Source organism: Budorcas taxicolor, chromosome 1 (assembly GCF_023091745.1).
Source record: "Budorcas taxicolor isolate Tak-1 chromosome 1, Takin1.1, whole genome shotgun sequence".
Taxonomy (NCBI): Eukaryota; Metazoa; Chordata; class Mammalia; order Artiodactyla; family Bovidae; genus Budorcas; species Budorcas taxicolor.
This window is the reverse complement of record NC_068910.1, coordinates 199,113,001-199,136,533: the sequence shown is the minus strand read 5'-3', so window position 1 is coordinate 199,136,533 and position 23,533 is coordinate 199,113,001. Positions and strand designations below refer to the sequence as shown.

The 23,533-nt window shown below is 40.3% G+C and overlaps 1 protein-coding gene across 3 annotated transcripts in view; it reads right to left on the bottom strand.

Moving 5' to 3' along the window:
- RYK (receptor like tyrosine kinase) overlaps positions 1 to 23,533 on the bottom strand; it is a 111,884-nt gene that overhangs the window by 62,504 nt on the left and 25,847 nt on the right. For all 3 annotated transcript variants that reach the window (XM_052638043.1, XM_052638046.1, XM_052638048.1), the window contains exons 2-6: positions 22,668 to 22,789; positions 11,059 to 11,158; positions 9,110 to 9,244; positions 6,033 to 6,086; positions 2,295 to 2,439 (exon numbers count right to left, since the gene is read on the bottom strand). In XM_052638043.1, coding sequence (XP_052494003.1) covers positions 2,295 to 2,439; positions 6,033 to 6,086; positions 9,110 to 9,244; positions 11,059 to 11,158; positions 22,668 to 22,789 — 556 coding nt within the window. The remainder of the gene's footprint in view (positions 1 to 2,294; positions 2,440 to 6,032; positions 6,087 to 9,109; positions 9,245 to 11,058; positions 11,159 to 22,667; positions 22,790 to 23,533) is intronic.

Sequence of the window (23,533 nt, the reverse complement as noted above, 5' to 3'; positions counted from 1 at the left end):
TGCAGGGCTTGTTCTAAGAGCTTACAGTTTTATTTCACTAGAACTTAACAACATGCTTACTAAGTATGTGCCATGATCATCTCTGCTTTAGAGATAAGGAGAACCAAGACATAAAGAGGCTACAAAACTTCCTCTGGGCCACAAAGTTAGAAAGTAGCACAACCAGAATTCAGAGGTGTGCTAGCTCCAGTCCATGCTCTTAACCACTAGGCTGTACCCTGAAAACAAGTGATGATGAAAGGTGCTTCTCATCAGGCATCGTCTGGAAATATTTGTCAAAAAACTAGAGAGAACTGGAACACCAATTAATGGGTGAGTGAGTGAGTGAAGTCGCTCAGTTGTGTCCGACTCTTTGCGGCCCCGTGGACTGTAGCCTACTGGGCTCCTCTGTCCATGGGATTTTCCAGGCAAGAATACTGGAGTGGGTTGCCATTTCCTTCTCCGGGGGATCTTCCCAACCCAGGGATCGAACCCGGGTCTCCTGCATTGTAGGCAGACACTTTACCGACTGAGCAATGGGTGGTAACGAATTATTTCAGCAGCAAAGGTATAAGCCCCACAAATTCTTAAGTTTTTGTACAACTCTGACCTGGCTGTACATGGTTCAGAGCCCTCACACACAAGCAAACCCTCAAGAAGAATGTGTTTATCAAGACTAACTCTGAAATGCTGTGCCTCCCAGTGACCTTTAACTCTGCCATATCCTCTCTCAAGAGTCCCATCAAAATGTTCCTGTTACCTCACGACCTCCTTAGCTCTTTCTCTACAAAACCCAAATCTAATGAATGCAATCATACACACAAAACATATTCTGCAACACCTCACCCATTTGTTTCTTTTCTTACTCTGACCTCCTTTCTCTTCTTTCTCTGCTCAGATAAAAAAAGTGTAACCGAGGGGACAGAGAATACTTAGGGGCAGGAATTAATCCAACCAGCCTCCCCCATTCCCTTGTGCTGTTTCTGCCGGACATATGCTTACTCACTATATGTATGACACCACATAGGACTGGGGGAGTCAGCAGTAAGATGCAATGCTTCCTAACTGGAAAAAGCTTACATTCGAGCAGGAAAGACAAGTACATAGGGAAAAGGTACAGTAACTGCTACCAAACAGAGAGAAAAAGAGAAACAGGGAAGGAAAGAGAGACAAAAAGAAGAGGGAGAAACTGACAGCTGGGGGGCTCAAAAAAGACTTCATGAAAGAGATGGCAATGGAGTTGAGATGTGAAGAATGGAGAGGGTTTGAATCCATGGCAAATATAGGGAACAAAAGAAGGCATGAACAAAAGTCCTGGAGGGCAAAGAGTAGAGCAAAGGTGAGGAAGAAGTAATTATTTGACTGGAGCATAAGAGGCAAGTTCAAAGAGGAAGGGGTGCTTATCTCCACACTTTAAAGGAGGACACCTTGAAAGCCAAGTCACGAAGCTGAGAATGTCTTCAGTCAGCAAGCGGGAATCACTAAGGAGGGAAACGAGAACTGTGGACTAAGAAAATAAACTCATCTATCATTTCATCTCTACCTCTCACCCTATCCTGTCTACAATGTACTTCTAGTCATCCTGACTCACCCAGGCTGGGACAAGCTGCTATATTCCCACACTCTAATACATATCATCAAATTTATAAACTTTTATAAATATGTTTAATGTCAAAGATTAAATACTTGAAGCCATGATAGTACATCATTTATTGTTTTATTCCTAGCACTTAGCATAGTATCTACCAGTGTATCTCAAAGCTACACATTAGAGTCACCAGCGAAGCTTTAATTAAAAAAATAAAATACTGAATGCCCAACCACCACCCTAGACCAATAACATCAGAATTTTTGGAAGGGGTGTTGATATATTTTAAAAGTTTACCCATGACTCTAATAGGCAACCAGGTTGAGAACTATGATTTAAATCATAGCAGGTTCTCAGTAAATGTTAAACTGGATGGATGAATGGACAAATGGACAGATAATGATGGAGGGACAAGCGAGAAGGAAAAAGAAGGGCTATTTCAAAAAGGCACTATAAGTCTAGAAGACATTCATGTCAAAGGGGATAGAAAAACAAATTGATCTCTACTTTTTCACCAAATAATAAACTGTATTTCTGACCTCACAAATTTTTTAAAATAAAACTACAGAGAAACACAAAGATGGTATTTTTCCTTTGGCCAGTGCTTAATCACCTTCCCTTCTTCCCCTGCACCACTGTGCACCACTGTGCATGGGTGTGGGTAGGCTCCCATGTATATGCAAATAACTGCTTTTATTTTTTTCCTTTCCCCAAAGATGTACAATACCTGTCATCCAGTTCAATCCTTTTCATACTATGAAGGTGCAAAACAGCTAATATTATTGCTACAAGAAATATTACTGCACAGCAAACTCCTACGCTGATATAAAACACACGCGTAGAAGTGGTTGGAGCTGCATGTACAGGATCATCTGAAATAAAAATGAACAGCACATTAAGCTTTTGAAACAAATGTCATCAATTGCTTTGTAACCCAATATACACCATGAGTATCCTGTTCTTTGTAAAAGAGATCTTCATTTCACGTGTCCATTTTTTGATAAGATCGGTTACCAGTAGTGTGTTGCTATAAATTCATACAATTTAAAAAGTGTTTTTGTTGTAGTTTAAAAAAGGGTTTTTAAATTGGACTTTTGGTTAATTAGCACAATTCACAAGTGGCATACACATCATAAACCATCTATCTACAGTCATGCTGTCCAACAGGGAAATGCTCTGCAGCACGCCATGCAGTACAGTAGCCACCAGCCACCTGTGGCTAGTAAGCACTTGAAACGTAGCTAGTACAATGAAAGAACTGAAGTTTTAATTCTATTTCATTTTCATTAATTTAAATACTCACATATGGCTAGTAATTACCATACTGGACAGCAAGCTCTACAGACCCTTCCTCAACAGTGGCGTCTGGTGTGAGAGATGAGACATCTATTTTGCCAGTCACCACTCCTCAAAGGGGGAGGAATACACAGCAGGGCAACCCACGAGGTAAAACAAACAACGTTTTTCATCTTTTTCTCTTGAGAGTTAAAAGAAAATATTTTGCTCATCTGTTTTTAAAAATAAAAGCAGGAAAACAAGACTTTACTCATGAAATAATATTCATCTTAATGTTATTCAAAAAGAAAGCCTCAGCAACAGAGTGCTCACATACACACAGGAGCAACAGAGAAAGACGCAGAACCAAAGATCCACATGATTAAGAGCAAGCAGAACGGAATAGAAATGATGTAACTGGAACTGGTGTAACTGAAGATTAATGAATACTCACATCAGCATTCTACTGAAGAATTTGAGTTTCATCCTAAATGATATGGGAAGTCACTTCAAGCCTTCAAGCAAAGGAATGACACACATAACGAAAGTTGAAAAAAACAAAGATGACTCTGCATGCTATATAAAGAATACTGTGGGGAAGAGCAAGAGCAGAAGCAAGAACATGCCCAGAAAGAAACGGCCATGGCTTGGACAAGGATGTTACGGGGAAGGTAAGAAGTTCATGGATTGGGAAGCAGGGTCAACAGAGTTTGCTAAAGGGATTACGCCAGGATAGAAAGAAAAAGAGGAATCAAAGCTTTGGCTTAAAGAATTAGGTGGAAAAGGTACCTTTATAAAGAGGAAAAAGAAGCAGGTTGGGGAAAGAGAGAATTAAGAGTTTTGTTTTGTCCAAGAGCACCTGTACATGTCTATGTGGAGATGTCAAACTGACAGACAAATGCAGAGTTATGGGAATACGTCAGGACAAAAGATATAAAAGCGACAGCTTTCAAAAACTTATTTTAAGATTGCTTTCTAAAATTTAAACTTTGAATCAACAAATAATGAACCAGTACAGACTGATGCAGAGAGACCAAATGGCTTCTAGAACAGCTATACTTGACCTGCAGCCTGAATGAAAGCAGGACTTTCCTTCAGAACACTAGGGGTCATTCAATATTGAAGGGCTGGGAAAGAAAGGTTCCAAAGGTTGATGTTGGCAGCATCCATCTCAGCACATTCCAGGGCAGAGGAGAGGATGCTGCTCTGCTGGGCACATGCCCAAATGCACCCTGCCTGATCACCTTTAATTCCAGACTAGTGTATGCACTGTTCCCATCCCCTCATTGACATGTTACCTGCTACCACCTGGTCACCCTTCGGGTCTCAGATGAGACGCCATTTTTCCTCAGGAAGCTGCCCCACATTTCCTCACAGGAGATTACATACCCTTCTCCTCAGGGTCCCAAAGCACCTTGTGCTTGCCATGCCACAGCTTGCCACAGGATATTGTTATCACTGCTTATTGCCTATCCATTTCCTCTGGTGCATTAGAAGCCCGAGGGAGCTTACAAAGTCTGTTTCATTCAAGGTTTAATCTTCTGCCTCAATCATACCACCTGGCATGTCATAGCGTCTTGGTAAATGTTAGGTAGATGAAAACAAAGAAAGGGAAGGGAGGAGAGAGGAAGCAAGGAAGAGACCAAGGATATACAACACTCTATTCTCCCCGTCAGAAATAATAATCCTAAGCATAAAAGGAATGGATAAAATCACCAGAATTTTAAAAGTAAGCTTGGGGAGCAGTGATATTTTAAAAAATAGTTTAATTTCTTCTCAAAGACAAATCCAAATGAAATATTTTTAAAAGGCAGATAAATCTCATATTATTTCTCTTTAAAAATGGTATGCTTTGAAATATCCAGAACTATTCAATTTAACCAAGTACAAAATCTAACTACCAGTTTAGAAGAGAGAAAAACATGTTAAATGGCACCATTAAAATGCAGATGTAGAAAATTCTATGAGACAAATGAGTCAAGTTCTTCAACAAATAAATGACAGTGAAGGGAAAGGGGTGGTTTCTGATTAATATAATCCATGTCAACCACATACAGTGTAAGTTTGCTTCATCTGGATCCTGATTCGGGGAAGAAACTACACACAGACAGCTTTGAGACAATCAGGTTAACGGGAGCATGGATTAGCTACTAGAAGACATTAAGGAGTTAGTTTTGTTACACGTGATAAATCAAATACAAGAGGTGTTAGATGATTGTGGCTTGTTGACTGCTGCTGCTGCTGCTGCTAAGTCACTTCAGTCGCATCCGACTCTGTGTGACCCCAGAGACGACAGCCCATCAAGCTCCCCCGTCCCTGGGGTTCTCCAGGCAAGAACACTGGAGTGGGTTGCCATTTCCTTCTCCAATAACTAATGGCTTTTAAAAAGTTCTTTACACTGAAACATTTATAGGTGAAATGGCATGATGCCTAGGATGTGCTTTAAAAAATTCTACCCTTCCCTACCTACCCACCTGTCTGAAAGACGAAGGAATCAACAGTACAGGACTGGCAAATGTTGATGATTACTAAGGAGGGTGATGGTCACATGGGGATTTATCAAGACATTCCCTTGACTTCTCTATTTTTGAATTTCTCTGCCCCAGTTGTTTTTAGTTTACTTCCATAAAGAGAATCTAACAACATGTTAAGATGCTGCTATTAAAATGGCTTCAGGAAGAGTAAGACTTAAGAATGCACCCATATCAGAAAAGGAAAAAGAAGTCTAAGTTATACAATCTTACGGAACCATTACCAAAAAATAAAAACCTATGCTGCGTTTCTGCTCTGTAGGTTTACACAACGTGGATCTTTCAGCTCATATTTTCGCCTGGATGAAACTAGCTGAGAGCTGCATCCAGGCCATGAATTAGATTTTCTAACTTTCTGTTAAACAGATGAAGATCTTACACATATTTCATATTCATACTTTAATTATGGCCACCTGAAATGATGATATAAATTCTTGATTATAAAAGTTTTTTAGAATTTTACTTTACAAAATTTTCAATATTAAAATAGTTCCATCTAAATATACCATTCTACAAAACATCAGTTAAATAAATAGCATGGCATCACTTAATCTTTTGGGAAATTGGAAACCACAAAACCTCCAAGCTTCATGAAATCAAGTCTATTTGCAATCAATTATTTTTCATCCCTAATGATGGAAAAATACAGTAACACTTACAAATAGTTCTGCTAGTGTTTTTGTCCAAGGCTGAAGTTTTTACTTCTTCAAGTTCTGAATTTAAAAGGAGATAAAAGATGCTTTAGAAGTTCTTTTCCATGAAAATCCTTATATATTGTAATTAAATTTTCTGAATTTTTTCTAAGTTTTATATTCTAAAAGAACATTGCCTAAACTAAGTAACAAGGTATTTGTTGCAAAATGATAAATGCTACATTACTATTTTGATAATCATCACTATATTCATCAATCAACAGTGTATGCCTATATTAGCCAATTACAGTTACTCATTGAAAAAGGATTTCTGTGTTAAGAAGTCTATGAAAACCTACAAACCATAACCTCTGTGGAGGCTAACAGTGCACATTAGCAGAGTGTAAAGGCACTGAGGAGTTTCAGAGTAATGAAACTTGTCTGAACCAATAGTTTCCATCCTCATATGATAAAGGAAACTTTTCTTGCCAGTACCACCAATTAACATTCGATACAGTACACACGTTTTCTGTTGCAGACACTTTTCAAACAGTACTAAGCTTGAAGACCATATAAATAAATATATTAGATCACATACTAAAGTAAGAATCATGAATGTGAACTGGAAGATTAGGGTGGCCAGAAGTACAACCACCAAAAAAAAGACTGGTTCAATATTAAGTTTAAGTCAAAAACAGAATAGAAAACTACATCAACGGTTAGTTTTCATGTACATAATAAAGAAAATGGAGAGGGTGTGAGATCATTCTGAGTATCAGCTGAGCATTAAACCTCAGTGGGTACTAGCACTGGTGTGCTCCACAGACTCCATCACACTTGGCCATCATTCTGCCTTTAAGCACTAACAGTTGAAATGCCATTGTACAGGCAGCGCCACCTCCCTAGGGACCAGGAACCATCTGTTCTGCACTCTGTATCTAAAGTCCACTTTGGCTTTAAAATTACATGAAAGTAAGTGTGTAGCTGGATATGCAAGAACTGACAAATGTACCAAAACACTAAAGCTAAAATGGGGCTAACTTTTCATTACAAAAATGTCTATTCTGGATAAAGAAGTGGTGAAAATATACACACACAATAAAATAAAAAAATAAGAAAATCCTACCATTTGTAACAATCCAGGTAGACTTTGAGGGCCTTATGCTAAGTGAAATAAGTCACACAGAGAAAGACTATGAGATACTCTATGATCTCACATATTTTCAGAATCCAAGAATTAAAAGTTTTTTTGAATCATAAGAGAAGAGATTAGATTTGATATTATCAGAGGCCGGGTGTGAGGAAAGAGGAGGACCTAGAGAGGTAGTCAAATGGTACAAACTTCCAGTTACAAGATAATTACTACAGATATAATGTATGCATGGCATATGTTATATGTTAACTGTATGATTATGTGAGAGTTGTTGAGAGAGTAAATCCTAATTTATTAAATTCTCATCACATGGAAAAATTTTTTTTCTTTTTTTGCTTTCTCTATTGTTCACTACATGAAATGATGGAGTGAAGTCACTCAGTTGGTTCTGCAACCCCATTGACTGTAGCCTGCCAGGTTCCTCCATCCATGGGATTTTCCAAGCAAGGATACTGGAGTGGGTTGCCATTTCCTTCTCCAGGGATCCTCCCAACCCAGGGGTTGAACCTGGGTCTCCTGTATTGCAGGCAGATTCTTTACCATCTGAGCCACTGGGGAAGCCCACATGAAATGATGGCGGCTATGTAAACTTATTGTGATAAGTTTCATACATTGTGATTTCACAATGTATGAAAATCAAACCATTATACTGTCACCTTAAACTTATACAGTGATATGTGTCAATTATATCTCAATAAAACTGGGGAAAATATATAGAGAGAGCAACTGTTTACTCTTAATTAAAAGATTAAATGAGAGCTAAAAAAAAATGCCCATTCTAATGCAGTACCACTTTTTTGCTGGCACATATCTGGACATTAGCCATTTTAATTCTGGCTAATGAACACCTGCTGGCCTCAGGTGTTCTCATAACACTCAGCAGTAATCCTGACTAGGAAGTGTGTTAAGAGACAGTTTGACAATGAAGCAAAAGCACAGGTTTGCAACCCAGCTCCACCACTTAGTTATCCGGTCTTGGCAAGTTGGTCGGACTCTCTGAGCCTCAGCTTCCTCCTCAGAAACTGGAGATAATGACAGAAGCTACTGCATCAGGCTGCTATAAGCATTAAATGGGTTCAATGTGTTTGTAAAGCACTTGGAACATGGTTGTCACTCAGCAAAACCCAAACTCAGCAAGTTTTCTTTAGTATTTTTTTTCCTACCTTACATACTAACCAGCTCCACCACTGTGATGGGTAAATTCAGGTCACTTTAATCTCTATGGAACTTAAGTGAGTGGGTTGGATTAGATAACCTTTAGGGAGAATTCTAAAATTCTTGCTCTATGAACTCGTGTGCTGAAGCTCTTTCATATCTGCTGAAATTTCTTGAGTAACGGATTACTCAAAGCCAAAAACTACCGACAATTGGTAAGTATCGACATATAGAATTTTAAGTTTCATGATAGTAGATTAATCTAAAGTCAACCCACCTACCTCTTGAAACAGGTTATTATGCCATTTTATAGATGGAAAAAAAAAACAAAAAAAACACCTGAAACTTAGGTTAATAAAAGGAAACCTATTCCAGTACTCCACCAAGGGTAGAGTTATAATTCTAACATGTTTTTCTGGGTCCAGGGCAATGTTTCTATATAAAAGTAATTCATAAAAGAAACATAGTTAACATCCCATTACTCAGGGGCCCCTGTCTAAAGGCTGTAATTTCTTTACCTCTTCGGCCATTGGTGCTATTTCACATTCCTAAAGGAAAACATTCTTACCAATTCTGACAAAAATTTTGAGAAAGCAGGGACTGAGCGGGGCCTAAATGAGATTCCTAGCTAGAAGCTATCATGGTGATTATTTCAGAATTTCATCAGTTAGGCTCCCTTTTCTTACTTGCAACTATAGTCAAGATTGGAACACAAATCTGTAAAAAGATGACAAAATCTACTTTTGATCTTCTCACATCTATATAAAAAACATACTTTAGTAAATAAATTTCTTACTTTTATAGCACATTTTCCTTCGTTTAAAATTTAAGACTGTAAAGTTTTTTGAAGAATTTACTGTCAAGTTGAGCTGCATGAGTATCATAACCTCAGAATCTACTTTGCCCGTACAGGAAAGCTCGACCCGAAACACTGTTAAAAAATAAATAAATAAGAAAAAATATTTAAATTTTCTAAAAATCAACATTAATGTCCCATAATTTAGAATGTATTTCTGTTGCAATAAAACTAAAAAATAATACATTTACATAAAATAGTAAGCAAAAACTTTCAGAGAATTTATCTTTAGACTACACAGCTTTAAGTATAAAGTACTATAAAAGTTAACATTAAAGAACAAATCAAGACAAAGGAAGAGAATTATTTTCAAATTTGCTCATGATTTTTAATACACCAATTTGTCTCCTAAATTCTCTTATTACCACATAGTAAAGATACAAGATCATAAGGCAAACTCCACTGTCTTACCAGGCACAAGCAACAACAGTAACAACAAAACTTACTTGATAAAAAGGAAAGACAGTTTTACCACCAAAATGCAATTATGTATTGTTGTTAAGGAAGAGATTAAATATAAAGCTATAAATGAAAGGGATAAATTCTCACCTATGCATTAAAAAAAAAGACTTTCTAAGCAGAAACTGTTTTAATCAATTACCACAGCAATGGGATAACAGACTTGGGTGCTTTTTTTTTTTTTTTTTCAATCTTTCAGTTTAAGACTCTTTCTACAAATTTAGAATGCATCATTCTACCATCTGTATCAGCGTATGAACAATATGGGCATTTCTGAATTTCTTTATTAGCCCATAAAAATTAATCAGCCTTCTCATATTTTCTTAAGGCTTAGATTAATGTATGCTACTGGTAACAGTGAGTTAAGAAAGTTTCATAACACTGGGGCTTATACTTTCAAGTTTTAAAACTTTTCATTTTCTTTAAATCTCACATCTTCAGGAGCCCTTCTCAAAAGACGCTCAAAACAAACTGGTATAAACATGATACATATCATTTACTCAGGCAACTCTTGAGAGCCTATCCTGTTCAGATGTTACGCTAGGCACCAAGGGTAGACAGCTGAAACTGACAGCTCCTGCCCTCAGGTGGCCACAGGCTAGCAGGCACAGACAAGGACAAAGAATTATAAAATAATGTGATCAATTTTAAACAGTTAAATAAAGATCTTACAGGGCAGGAAGAATAGAAAGAGTTAACAAATGGAGAGAGAGGAGGCAGAAAAGTAAGAGTAAAGACTTTGAGTCTTGCAGAATATTTAATATGAACAGAAATTCAGATGCAGGAAAGATGAAAAAATGGTTCAAAATATAGAGATCAGCATGGGCAAAGGCTTGGCTCTGAGAATCGCATGCAGCCTGGCACTGCTGGAGCACGGGGGCAGATCCAGCAACAGGCTAGACAGACAGGCAGGGGCAGATGCTAAGCACAGCACACCAGCTGGAGAATCTGGAAGGTGCTCAACAGATGAGGGTGGGGCACTGAGGAAGTGACTGTCCAGGCTGCAGTGCGGGAGCTATTGGAAGAAAAGCAGTATCAGGCAAAGGGGCTCGGGTCAGGGCCAACAATGCAGAAAAGGAGACAGGGAAGAGCCAAGCGCACGTGATTCCAGAGGAGATGGGGAAGAAGAAACCATTTAAAAAGTCCAAATAATCCTTATTTACAAAAATCACTTGTAAATCACTTGTAATCACTTTAAAGAACTTATGCATCTTATACCTATGTTCTTTAAAGGTATGGGTGTGTGCGTACGTGCTAGGTTGCTTCAGTCGTATCCAATTCTTGTGCGAGCCCGTGGACTGTAGCCTGCTAGGCTCCTCTGTTCATGACATTCTCCAAGCAAGAATGCTGGAGTGGGTTGCCATGCCCTTCTCCAGGTACAGGGGATACAGTTAAAAAACAGCATGTTAAACTCCGTCACTGAGACTCACCTGATAAAGTGCGTGGAACTTCCCCCTGAGCAGAAATGTTGACCTGGGGCATGTCCATAGCCACAAAATTGTCTACTTGGAATCCCAGCTTATATTCAACCTATAATATGGAGAAATAAACAAACTGGACCTGTGATAACAGACAGGGCTTAGTATAGATTGACCACACTGATTTTGGTCATTAACAGATAATCTAGCTCTATTTTTAAAAGTCCAAATTGTCAGAAACAGTCTTAGGAATGTTCCTGTATTTTAACAGTCAAAGACACCAAGCCAGGGAAGTTTAACATACGCAAAGCAGCCAGAGTGAGAATCCAGATCTGCTGAGTCTAAGACGTTTCCCCACCAAACTGTGCTGCTTCTTACATGACTCATTAGATTACTACCTTGGGGTGTATTTTATTTATTTCTTCCAGTTTTACTGAGATTTAATTGACATATATCACTGTATAAAATGGTTTCAGCATAATGACTTGACTTACATACATGATGAAATGCTTATCACAATAGGTTTAGTGAACATCTATCATCTCATATAGATACAAAATTAAAGAAATAGAAAAAAATTTTTCCTTGTGATGAGAACTCAGGGTTTACTCTCTTAACATTCATACATAGCATACAGCAGTTGATTACATTTATCAGGTTGTACACTGCACCCCTATCTTATAACTGGAAATCTGTAGCACCTTTTCATTGTTTTCATCCAATTCCCCTCCTGTCCCCCTCTTCTGGTAACCAAATCTGATCTGATCTCTTCTTCTATGAGTTTGTTTGCACGTCTGTTTGTTTTTGAAGTATAACTGACCTACAACACTATGTTAGTTCCTATTATACAACAGTGATTTTTTTCCTATACATTTCAAAATGATCACCACAATAAGTAGTTATGATATGTCACCACAAAGACAATATTATTTAGTTATTGATTATACCCTCCACAATGTAAATTTCATACCCTTGACTCTCTAATTTTGCAACTGGAAGTTTGCACCTCTTCATTTCCCTCGCCTATCTCCTCCCCCAACCCCTCCTCTGGTGAGCACCTGCTTGTTCTCTATGTTTAGGACTCTGTTTCTGTTTTGTTATGCTTGTTCATTTGTTCCTGGGAATTTTCAATTGGATAAAAATCCAGTCCAGTAAGCCACCCTCTACCTCATTCCCAGAACAGTACCACCACTCTCCTAAACCACCTGCCATCTAGGAGCCAGAAATCCTGCTGAGGATCACAGTCACCAACAGAGAAGCCCTAGGGAGGCAGAGAGGTATGACGAGCCAGGGAGTTGAGATGTATAATTTACAGTCCATGACTAGTCACCAATGTCTTCTCTAGCTGATAAAAGCCAAGCTCTGAAGGCCTGTATGTGACTGGCAGACGAAGGTCTGATCTGTAGATCCACTCACCTCACAAGTAGATTCCAAAGTACAAACTTCTCATAAAATATCTATGCTGCATTCTCTAGTCCAGCTTTCACCACTAATAGAGTTAATGTTTGGATGTCCACCTAACCTCTGGATCTCAAGTGATTCAGAATTTAGAAAGGAAGAGAGATGACTAGAAAAATGTCTCTGGAACACCAATATTCTCTATCAATACCTGGCCTCTATAGGTGGCTTGATAGAACCAATCAGTATCAATCGATATCAACACCAAACACACCCCTTTTGCTAGCAAGATGTTCATGAAAGAAACAGCTCAAACTGCAAAGCAATAGCTGAAATTCAGAATGGATGCCATCTTCAAGACCCTCAACGAGGCCTTGTATTTCCCGATATTCTTTGTCCTGTTCTTGGGATTCAATGAGAAGGGAACCCCTCTCCCATTCAGTGGTCACAGGCCTTCCAGTGAAGGCTGGGATTGGCAGAAGCCAAAGGGCAGAGGGTTAGGAAAACAGTAGTAGGAAAGAGGTTCAAGAAACCATTCTTCAAGAAACTTAACTAGAAAGAACATAATTAGGTAATGGCAGAATAGACTTCAAAGCCTATCTTTCTTTTTTCAATGGGAGATACTCAAATGTGGTACACGCTAATGGAAAAAACCAACAAATAGGACATAACAAAGATGAAAGAAAACAGGGAAAAGAGTAACCTCCCAGATTGTAAGAGAAAGGATGGACACCTGGGCACTGACTGAGTCAGGAGGTGTTTAACCCACAGATAAGAAGGGATCAATCCAATGACTATAACTCCCTCTCTTGGTTCCCCTTTCCACACTTTACCTGAAAGTTCCAGAACAGTACTGCTGTTGTTCAGTTGCCCAGTCATGTGCGACTCTTTGTGACCCTGTGGACTGCAGCACGCCAGGCTTCCCTGTCCTTCACCATCCCCCAGAGCTTGCTCAAACTCATGTCCCTTGAGTCAGTGATGCCATCTGACCATCTTGTCCTCTGCTGTCCCTTTCTCCTCCTGCCTTCTTTCCCAGCATCAGGGTACTGGGCCATTCAGGTGTACCCAGAACGCTATAGGGATATGCAAGCATTAAAGCACTGCTTTACAGTTAAGACAGATATACAAACAATTGTTAAAAGTTGTATTTGTTAAGTGTCATGTTCATAACAAAGGAAATGCTCTCGCTGCTGCACATCAGTGACTTGGTGGTTCCTTGGTTAGAAGTGTTCCCGCTCACTTTAGCATGCTGCAATACTTAGTCACTGCCACCAGGGGGTGTGAGAGAGCCACAGCCCAGCAAGTGTGGGCCAAGAATGAGCAGGCCTGCCAGCAATACTTACTAATATTAAGAAAATGCATTTGACTATATTCCTATATCCATGCAATCTCTAAACAAAGCAATACATGAAAGGCAACTGCCTGAAAAAAAAATTCAGCACAGTCAGCAAGAACTGGATTGGAACCATGAGACTGTGTGACCATCAGATAATTGACTAACTTTTCCCGAGCTTCAGTTTTTATAAAATGCTGCTGCTGCTGAGGATCAAATAAAATAATTAAATGACATACCTAACTGTCAGTCTGGTACAGGTCCCCTCTGATAAACGCAGACCCCAGTAGCATCAGCAGTCACTCCAGGGTGGCCATGCTATGCCCCACTGCACTTCCTCATATTGGCCAGCCTGCTCCTGACCGCCAAGATTCTGACACAAGCCTTCCTGTGCCCTGCCAAGGGCAATCCTGCAGCCCTCTGTATTGTCCCCTGTCTTGGGAACCCCACTAGACTGAATAGACTCTCACACTGTCGGCCTCTTCACAAGAGTCTTCCCTGCCTTTTCCTCCAGCCCGGCTTTCCTAATCATTTGGTCCCTGTAACCCTCAACCCTCAGGGCCTAGACAGCAGGGTCAGCATTCCCTCAGGATCTTCAGGTCCTTTCTCTACTTCCCTTCCTCATGCACAAGCCCCTGTACTCTGAAGCTCACAGCTTCTACTCACAATGGCTATTTCTCACGCCATCATCACCAGTGTCACACAAGGACTTTATAGAGGCAGTGGCGCTCGGCTCTCTTTGTCTCCTGCCATCTTCCTGGTGGCTTTGATATTAATATTCAGCATTCCTATGTACTGAAGAAGTACTCCATAACCAAAACAAATGTAAAAATCCCAATCTATCAAAGAGCCTATCACAACCTCTGATTTCTACAAAACCAGTTCTTTGTTTCCAACACTCTGATTCAACCAACACTTATGAAGCACATTTGTAAACCAAGGGCTGTGCTCATAGCTGGGATGTAATGGCCAGTGACGCTATTTCCATTCTCTCCAGCCTATCCATCCAGGGACCTGGTTTCACTTTCCATAGACTGTGCCCCAGAGAAGACTGGCTTCCAACACCGTCTTTTTGCCGTCAGAATGCTGACCACCTCTCACACCACCCCTGCTGCCCAGCACAGCCGGGGGAAACCACAGACCAGAGAGAAAGCTGCTCTTACACAACGATGATCCCCATGTTCAGGGTAGGCCATTAATCCTGCTCAGTAGTCCCTTCCCCACTCAGCCCCTTCTCCTTAGTCATCTCACTCTAAACCTCATGGGACTCAGGGCTTCACCACCTGCTGCCCGCCCCACTTTCCTCCTCTCAGACAATGCTCCTGTCCCCTTCACCTGGCACACAAGAACCGGCACCCCACTTTCTGCCTTTCTTTTCAGCTCCAGGCAGATTTGGTGGCTCAGATGGTAAAGCGTCTGCCTACAATGTGGCAGACCCAGGTTCAATCCCTGGGTCAGGAAGATCTCCTGGAGAAGGCAATGGCAAACCACTCCAGTATTCTTGCCTGGAAAATCCCATGGACGGGGGAGCCTGGTAGGACACAGTCCATGGGGTCGAAAAGCGTCGGACACGACTGAGCGACTTTACTTTTCACTTTCCAGGCAGATCTGTTAGAGCACTCTTCCTCTGCACTCCACTCCCAAGGAGAGATTTATTCTCCTCTCCAAAAGATAAACCCTTCTCTCAGCACACTAGCCTTAGCCCGCTAGACCACTAATGGGATCCTGTATCATCAGCTCGTCTCTCTCACTGTCCTACATCTTCATTCTCTCCCATATGCCCAATAACTTACTAGACATATGTGCCTAATAATCTTACAGCTCTCAAACATAGCAGATTGAAAACCAAATTTCCTATGCTTCCCCACACTTGCTGTCTCCTTTACTCTAGGTCTCAATAATTGCAGGCAGAGGTACAGCCAGCCAGGGACCAGAACCCCTGGGGCAGCAGACAGAGCGAGCTGCAAACAAGGTTAAAGGCCCTAATTGTAGTCTGAGGGCAGGGACGAGACCAGCACTGGAGAGCCTCAGTGTGGCAGGGGGTGAGGGCAGAAGGTAGAGAAATGGGCTCGTGAATGGAGCTGGGTAGCATCAGAGGCACGCGGAGAAGTGGTGAAGGGGTTGAGCAGGATTTCTGAGAAGCCCAGCCCTTTGGCCAGCAGCAGCCTGGAACACAGATAAGCGTGAAAGCATGGCGCCTGCCCTGTGGCCTCCCTTTTTGAGGGACTGCCTGAACATGAAAGGCATTCCAAAGCAGTTCTCTTCTCCCTCAGGAATCTTCAGAATATAAAATTTTAAATTGTAGTTTCTGGGGTTAGAAACAGCTTATTATTAAAGGGCAGTTTTTTCTATTTTGGCATGCCATCGATCTACACAGACTCTCACTGGCCAATAACCCTTTGAAGAAACAGATCTGCTCTAAAGCTAACATTTATAATCTACTGGAACAAAGAAAATCTGAAAATCAGTTGTTTATCAGAACAAAGAATGAGCCAAAATACTTCAGAAAAGAAAAAAGAAAAAAATATAAATATTTGAATAAGCTAAGAAATAAACATTTTTTGTAATCTTTCCTTACTTGGAAACAAATGGTAATTGCAAATAGGCAGCTGCTAAGTAAAGCCACTTCCTCTTGGAACCCAGTACAGATTTAAAGTGAGTACACTTTGCCTGAAGCCCAACAGCCTTTCAATTTCTCTGAAATTATCACAAGTGCTGCCTTTCTCACAGAAACCCCACTCTTCAGGGGATACAGCAGGCTGGCCCCCAGGGCTGCTGTAGGAACTCTGGACAAGTTCCCTGCAGACCCTCCTGACAATGATCAATTCCTGAAACCAGAGAACAGCTTATAGGGACTGAGTGAGGTAAGTATTCTGCTACCTTTTGGTATATTTTTGCCTTTCAGCTATCTAAAATATCTGACACTTAACAGATGCAATTGCAAGTTTTTTTCCTGGATACTGGAGAATGTTCTGGAATGCAGAAGCAAGTTGTTATCTGTTAAAACCACCAGTAAGGGGACTGTGAAAGAAAAGCAACACCAGAGTTCTTACCCCATCTGGAAATGCAATTAACCCATTATATTTACCAACCACTCTCTAAGGCAGTGTGATACAATGTCAAGAGTAAGACAAAGCTCCAGTCTCTGAGAAGACCACAATCTGTTTGGCAAGATAAAACAAAGTCACTGCAGAACACTATTATCAGAAGCTTCGATAATGTTAAAATATCCACAATGAAGTGACATACCAAGAAGACTGAAGATCTTTAGAAGCAAGTATCTCATCTTCTGGTAATTCTTAAAAAGCAATAATTGCAAAGTGTTGGAGCCGAGGAGCCTTGACTCTCCTTCTGAAAGTTCCTAACTGCATTCCAGAGCTAACAAGATCAGGTGAAGAACTCTTCATCATGTCTCTCCTGCCCCCTTGCATGACTATCATTTCAAAAATATAAATATACACACACATACATACTCATATCTAGATGCTTATCCATGTACAGACTATCTTTAGAAGGGGAGATCAGAATCAGGGAACAGCGGCTGCCAATGGGAGGGGAGTTAGGTGGCTAAATTGCTTGGGGATGGTACTAGAAAGGGGTAGGGGATTTATTTTTCACTACATACCCCTATGCCTTTCGCATTTTGTACCATATGCATAAACAAAATACTCAAAAGATTAATTTTTAAAATAGACAAACTTCAATTAAACAACTATGCTAAAACCACAAAAGAAATTATGACCTAAAACTGGAACTAGGAGTTGCAATGGAGGTCAAACCTGACATTAGATTTCACATACACACACTCCTTTGCTTTTTTACTATAGAATATTTTAAGTCATAACATGACTAGTACTTTCCTCAGAATTCTTATACCTTCTACAGATGAACTGTGAAACGGGCTTAGCTATATGTTCAAACTATGAGTTACATTCATTTTTTTCAATTTTAAAACTATATTTTTTCAAATTTACAACTTTATTCACAGTAAAATATCTGCAAAATCCCAGGTGTGCAACTAGTTCACCAAATAGTTTGTCAAGAATACCCGACCCATGTTTCCACACTTCTAGATACAGGCATCCACTGCCTCCGAAGCAGCGCATCCTAACTGAAAAGCTCTAACTGCTCTGAAGTTGCCCCTTTGCTGAGCTGTGCCCTGTGCATCTCTTCCATAGTCAGTTAAGGAGCACCTGTAACTAAGCACCAGGTGCTACAACAGGCACAAGGGACCCAGAGAAAGATGAGAAGAGGTCCCTACCCCTGACGTGCTCAGCGCCTCAAAGGGAGAGAGAAGATCAACTACAAAAATATTCTTAAGAGCATGATAAGGGTGTGAAAGGAAAGGGCACCTGACACAGCTGAAAAAGCGGTGGCACCAGGTCTCAGTTTCATGAGCTAAACAAGAGTTAGTGAAGTAAAGACTGGGGAAAGGGTATCTCTAGCACAGCGAACAGCAGCACAGTAACAGAGTCCAGGGCATTCAGGAAATAGAGACACTAAACGATTAGCTGGAGGGCGGGCAGAAAACAAAGATGAGATCATGAAAGCTCCCTATGAAACAGAATTTTATTCTGGTGGCAACCGAGAGCCTCAGAGCAGCTTTGCAGGGGGTGCAGCAAGAAGTCAGCCCAGAGGCCAGGAGACCAGTTAGAAGGCTGCTATTTTTCCATAATCAAGAAACATGATCGAAACATGAAAGCCTAAGTTAAGGAGGAGGCATTAGATCTCAAGAGAGATAAGAAACTAACTTAAGGCATAGTTATGAGAGAGACTCAGCTGGATCATCTGGACTTGGAAGGTGTAGGAGGCGTCTAGGATCCCTTCTAGGCATCTGGCCAGGCCGGGTAAATAAATGGTGATGGCCTCCAGCAACTCAGGGAACTTCTGACTTACAAAGACCATCATACCAGTAAGGGCAGCCCAAATGTACACTAAGGATGGTGTTTAACACCTGCCACAGAAGAAAGTTATGCTCTACAAGATATTGTGAAGAATGCGAAGTACTGCAGAGCTACACCAAGGCTCCTCCTCACCCAACATGTACCCAGACCAACACTACTTCCCGTTCAAACATTTACATTCATCTGAGCCCCTTCTTCTATGTATTCTCCCCCACTCCAATTTCCTCCTTGTCTACAGGTTTCTAAAACTCCTCAGGCACTCATAAGCAGTCAGATCCCTGAAACTCACTCAAAAAAAAAAAAATTAGTGTATGTATATTTTTTAAAACAAATGAATAAGAGGTTTAATTCTGTTCAATTCTAACTGCCACATCCCACATTGCCTTTTTATTCCTAAATCACTACCCATACTCTTGCCTGGGAAATATTCTCATGGTGTGTGTATATATATATATATATATATATATATATATATATATATATATATGTGTGTGTGTCAGCAATCTTTTTTCCCAAGTGGGCCCCCAAACAATCACATCCTGTTCAAAGTCAGTAGTTCACTCAGAATAAAATCTCTACTATTTCATTAGATTTTTCACAACTTTAAAATATATGTATTATTTGTTTTTATATTCATTAACATTACAGATGGGAAAAGTAACAAAGGACTAACCATCAATTTTTTGGAGACTATAAAAAGCTTCTCTACTTGAAACAATGGATCTCAGAGTTGCAAGGGAACCTAAAATTCAAGACCACCATTCCACAAATGTTTAAATTCCTTCTACAACACCCCCACCAAATGGTTACCCAGTGCAGATCTGACCTCTTTCAGTGAGAGGAAAAATCACAATGGCTAAAAGTGAAACCGAGTTTTAAACACAGGTGCAAAAACTAGTGTTTGAAAGGGTGTTGAGTTACAGAATTTTATATAATTTCAAATTGTGCACACGTGTGCGTGCTAAGTCACTTCAGTCGTGTCCGACTCTTTGCAACCGTATGGGCTGTAGCCCACCAGGCTCCTCTGTCCCAGGGATTCTCCAGGCAAGAATACTGGAGTGGGTTGCCATGCCCTCCTCCAGGGGATCTTCCCAACCCAGGGGTCAAACCTGCATCTCTTATGTCTCCTGCATTGGCAGGTGAGTTTTTTTTACCACTGGCACCAGCTGGGAAGCCCTAATTTCAAATTATTTCCCCACAATTACTTGTTCATTATAAAGGAGAGAACCTTACAGTGGAGAAATCTGGTGAGCTGAGCGGTCACAGTAACATCCACAGTAAAAGGACAAGCTGACATCACGTGCCCAGTGGAGGACAGCACTGCTGCGGTGTTACCACCAAGGAGGCATTCGTGAGCCCAATCACGAGGAAGCCTCAGGCAACTCAAACTGAGGCGGCCCTCCACCGGCCTATATGTCCCTAAATGTCAGAGTCAAGAAACAGAAAGGCCACAGAAGCGGGAAGAAAAAAAGCCACAAAAAAGATGATTGTGCTTAACTGCTGAAGTGTGAGTTCTGGAGATTAGGAACAGTCTTGTGTCAGTGTTAAGCTTCCTGATTTTGACCACTGTACTTTGGTTATATAAAGAACGCTCCTATCCTTAGAAAATATACACTGATGTACACTGGGGTAAAAGGGCACGAAACATGCAATTCACTTGCATGCAGTTCAAGAGGAAAAACGTCTGTGTGCATGAGAGTAGGGAGAATGAGAGAATGAATCATAAAATAAATGCGGCAAACCAGCAACAATTTGTGAATCCGGGTGAAGGATAAATGAGAATTCTTTGCACTGTTTTTGTAATTTTCTGTCTGAAATTATATAAAAATTAAAGGTTACTGCCCCAAGTAATGGTAAGGTCACCCAAGTAATAATAAAGTCACACAGTACTGAAAAATGCATTAGGTTTGTCTCCTTGAAGAGTCCAGGTGCCTACTCATTCAAACCAACAGACCTCAGATTAACATGTCTCGAGTGAACCTTTTCTGAGTGACCTATGTCATTTACGCTGGCACTTCAACATATCCAAGTTACCATCTACTAAATGTTCTTAGATCACATGAATCTTCTCCCTCTGTTTCTGCAGATTTCATCCTAAAGAGATCTAACCACTTCCAAAAGAACATCCCCTATTTGGATACCCCAAGGCAATAATGTTGGACTTGAGGTGTTCTAGACAGCAAGGCACATACACTTTACCCAGGATCCAAGCTAATTTAACTTTAATCAAAACATTCCTGCAGGTGTATTTTAATGCACATATGTCTATATGTGTACGTTTCTCTAATATACATGTGAGCATATATAAAAATGTGGATATATGCATATTTACATAATCATTTTTGCTTACCTAACTGGCAAACAAATATACTTAAAATATTTAGCATTAAGCAGTGAACTGAAATAAGCACCTTATTCACTTTGTAAGGAATGTTGGCTCATTGGTACCATCTTGGGAGAGGGATGGGAGAAAGAATCTGGCAGTAGCAATCAAAATTTTAATCATGAACATTCTCTGACCCAGTCATTTCACTTCCTGATCACAATGTACTATTCAGAAATAACGCTAAAAGTACACAAAAATTTCTGAACAAATTTAGATATTCTTAATATATATATACACACACATATACCTATATACATACATACACATTCACACACATATTTTTTCTATGATTCTATATTCATTAATAATAACGCTAGAAACAGCAACAAAAGATGACTACCAATTGTTTTTACCATCCCTTTACCATAAAATTTTGCCTGCCAAATGAATGAAACTATTTGTAACAGGGAAGGGAAATGTTACTAAAAATCCATACATCAATGAAGCACTTAACAAATAACCATACATCATACATCCATACAATATCATACTATAAAGCCATTAAACAGACTGAGTTAAATCTGTAATTACAAAAGTGGAAAGTTGCCAAGACATAGTATCAGGTAGGGAAAAAGTACTGTGCAACACATGTATCAGGTAATTCCCTTTTTGTTTAAAAAGGAAAAAGAAGTACGGTTTCAAGTATCAAGTACACCAAATTTATAAACAATGATTATTCTTCTCGGTTCAGATGTACAAAGTCTTAACAGTTCTTAAAACAACTCTGTAATAGTTGAATTTTCCCAATAACCATTATTGTTTTCTAAGAAGATACAAAGATCTATATTAAAGGGGTCAGATTCAAATGACTTGCGTAAGAACAAATACCACTTTATAACAATTTTTAAAAAATAAACTCTACAATAGGTATTTTTATTTTAGCATAGCAAAAACTATTTTTATTTCCCACATAAAATCCTACTCAGAAGCTTATACATGAGGCTGACAAAAGAAAAGAGACTGAAGCTGACTGGGGAAGGTGGACTCCACTCAGCCTCTCACTCTTCGACTTAAGAGAAAGCTTACCATGCCAGACGAGCCCAAACAGAGGAAATCTGAAGAATTCAGCAACAAGTAAACCGGGCAAGAAGTTTGTTCCAGTTACAGAAGCTTAGCCAGAGCCAACACGAGTGCTTACACGTCCTGTTCTTTCCTTTTACTGCTTCTCCATAACTGGGAGAACTGTACCCAAGACCTCAAATGTGTCTAAACCACCTATCTTACCAATCCCCCCACCCCTCATTCATTCTTCATAACACCACAGTCACTAGCAGGTCCACCTGTCCCCTCTTCCAGCTAGAGCTACATCCTTGCTTGAAAAGCCTGAAGATAAGTGTTCTGTCAGAAGCTAGTCACATACATGACTAGCTTTCTTTTCATTTTCAAATGAAAGGCTACTTTCATTTTCAAGGATTTTGCAAGTCTAGAGGAATGGGCTCAAGATTTAAAACACAAATCTGAGAAGACCCAGTACCACTATAGCCCACCACCCACTGACCCTCTTGTGCAGCTGGCAGCCCACCCCGGAGATCCAGCCTCTGCCTCAGCCTCTGGGCCTGGGTGGTCCTGTCTCGGCCTCTTTGGTGGACCGCTCTCTTACCTTGGACTTTGCATGCCAAGTGAAGTGCAGGAAATTTGTCTCGCTGGGTACTAACAGGTTAAAGGATAGAGCGTAGTGACTAATAAGGTCATTTCTCACATAATAAAGTTCTGCATCAAGACCTAGGAAAAAAAAGAGAAAAAATTAAATGCCCCAAATACCCTCAAAAGCATTCAAATACTGATCCTAATAACAGAGTAAAAGCACATCCCACGCGTGCTGCCTTATGAAGCAGGAAGAAGACTGGATTTCATCATTGCCAACAAAGATGAAGAAACTGAGATTCGGAACAATTAAGCACAGGGGTGCTGGAGCCAGAACTCTGGTTCTGAGAACCACCAATGCGACGCATTTCCTTTTGGACAAAGACCTTCTCAGATAAATGCCTAGAGACAAAAGCCCCTTCACCCTGCAAAACTGATGTGGATTTAGGAAAAGAGACAGGCACCTGGGGGAAAACAGATGAGTCAAGGCCTCAAGACCCAGCCAGAGGTGATCCTGGCTTCTGTCAGTTCAATGTGCTGGCCACCTGAACAGCACGTTACCAAGGTACCCTCACGCCACTGCCACACAGATACACATCTTCTTCCAAATCTGAACTGCAAAGCAGAGAACACTACACTTCTCACATTCTCAGGACTGCCCTCTCCACAAAGCAGATGCTCGGTAAACTCTTGTTAGACAAGTTAGCACCACAGATGAAAGGAAAACATATCAAGATGCCTAAGAAATGCTAGAGATTTCAAATTTCACTCATCTCCACACCACTTTCTTGGCCAAGGTTACACCCAACCTCCAACACATATCACATTACTCAGTTTTGTGATAACCCCTTCATCCTACTTGTATTAAATATTTTCTTTAAA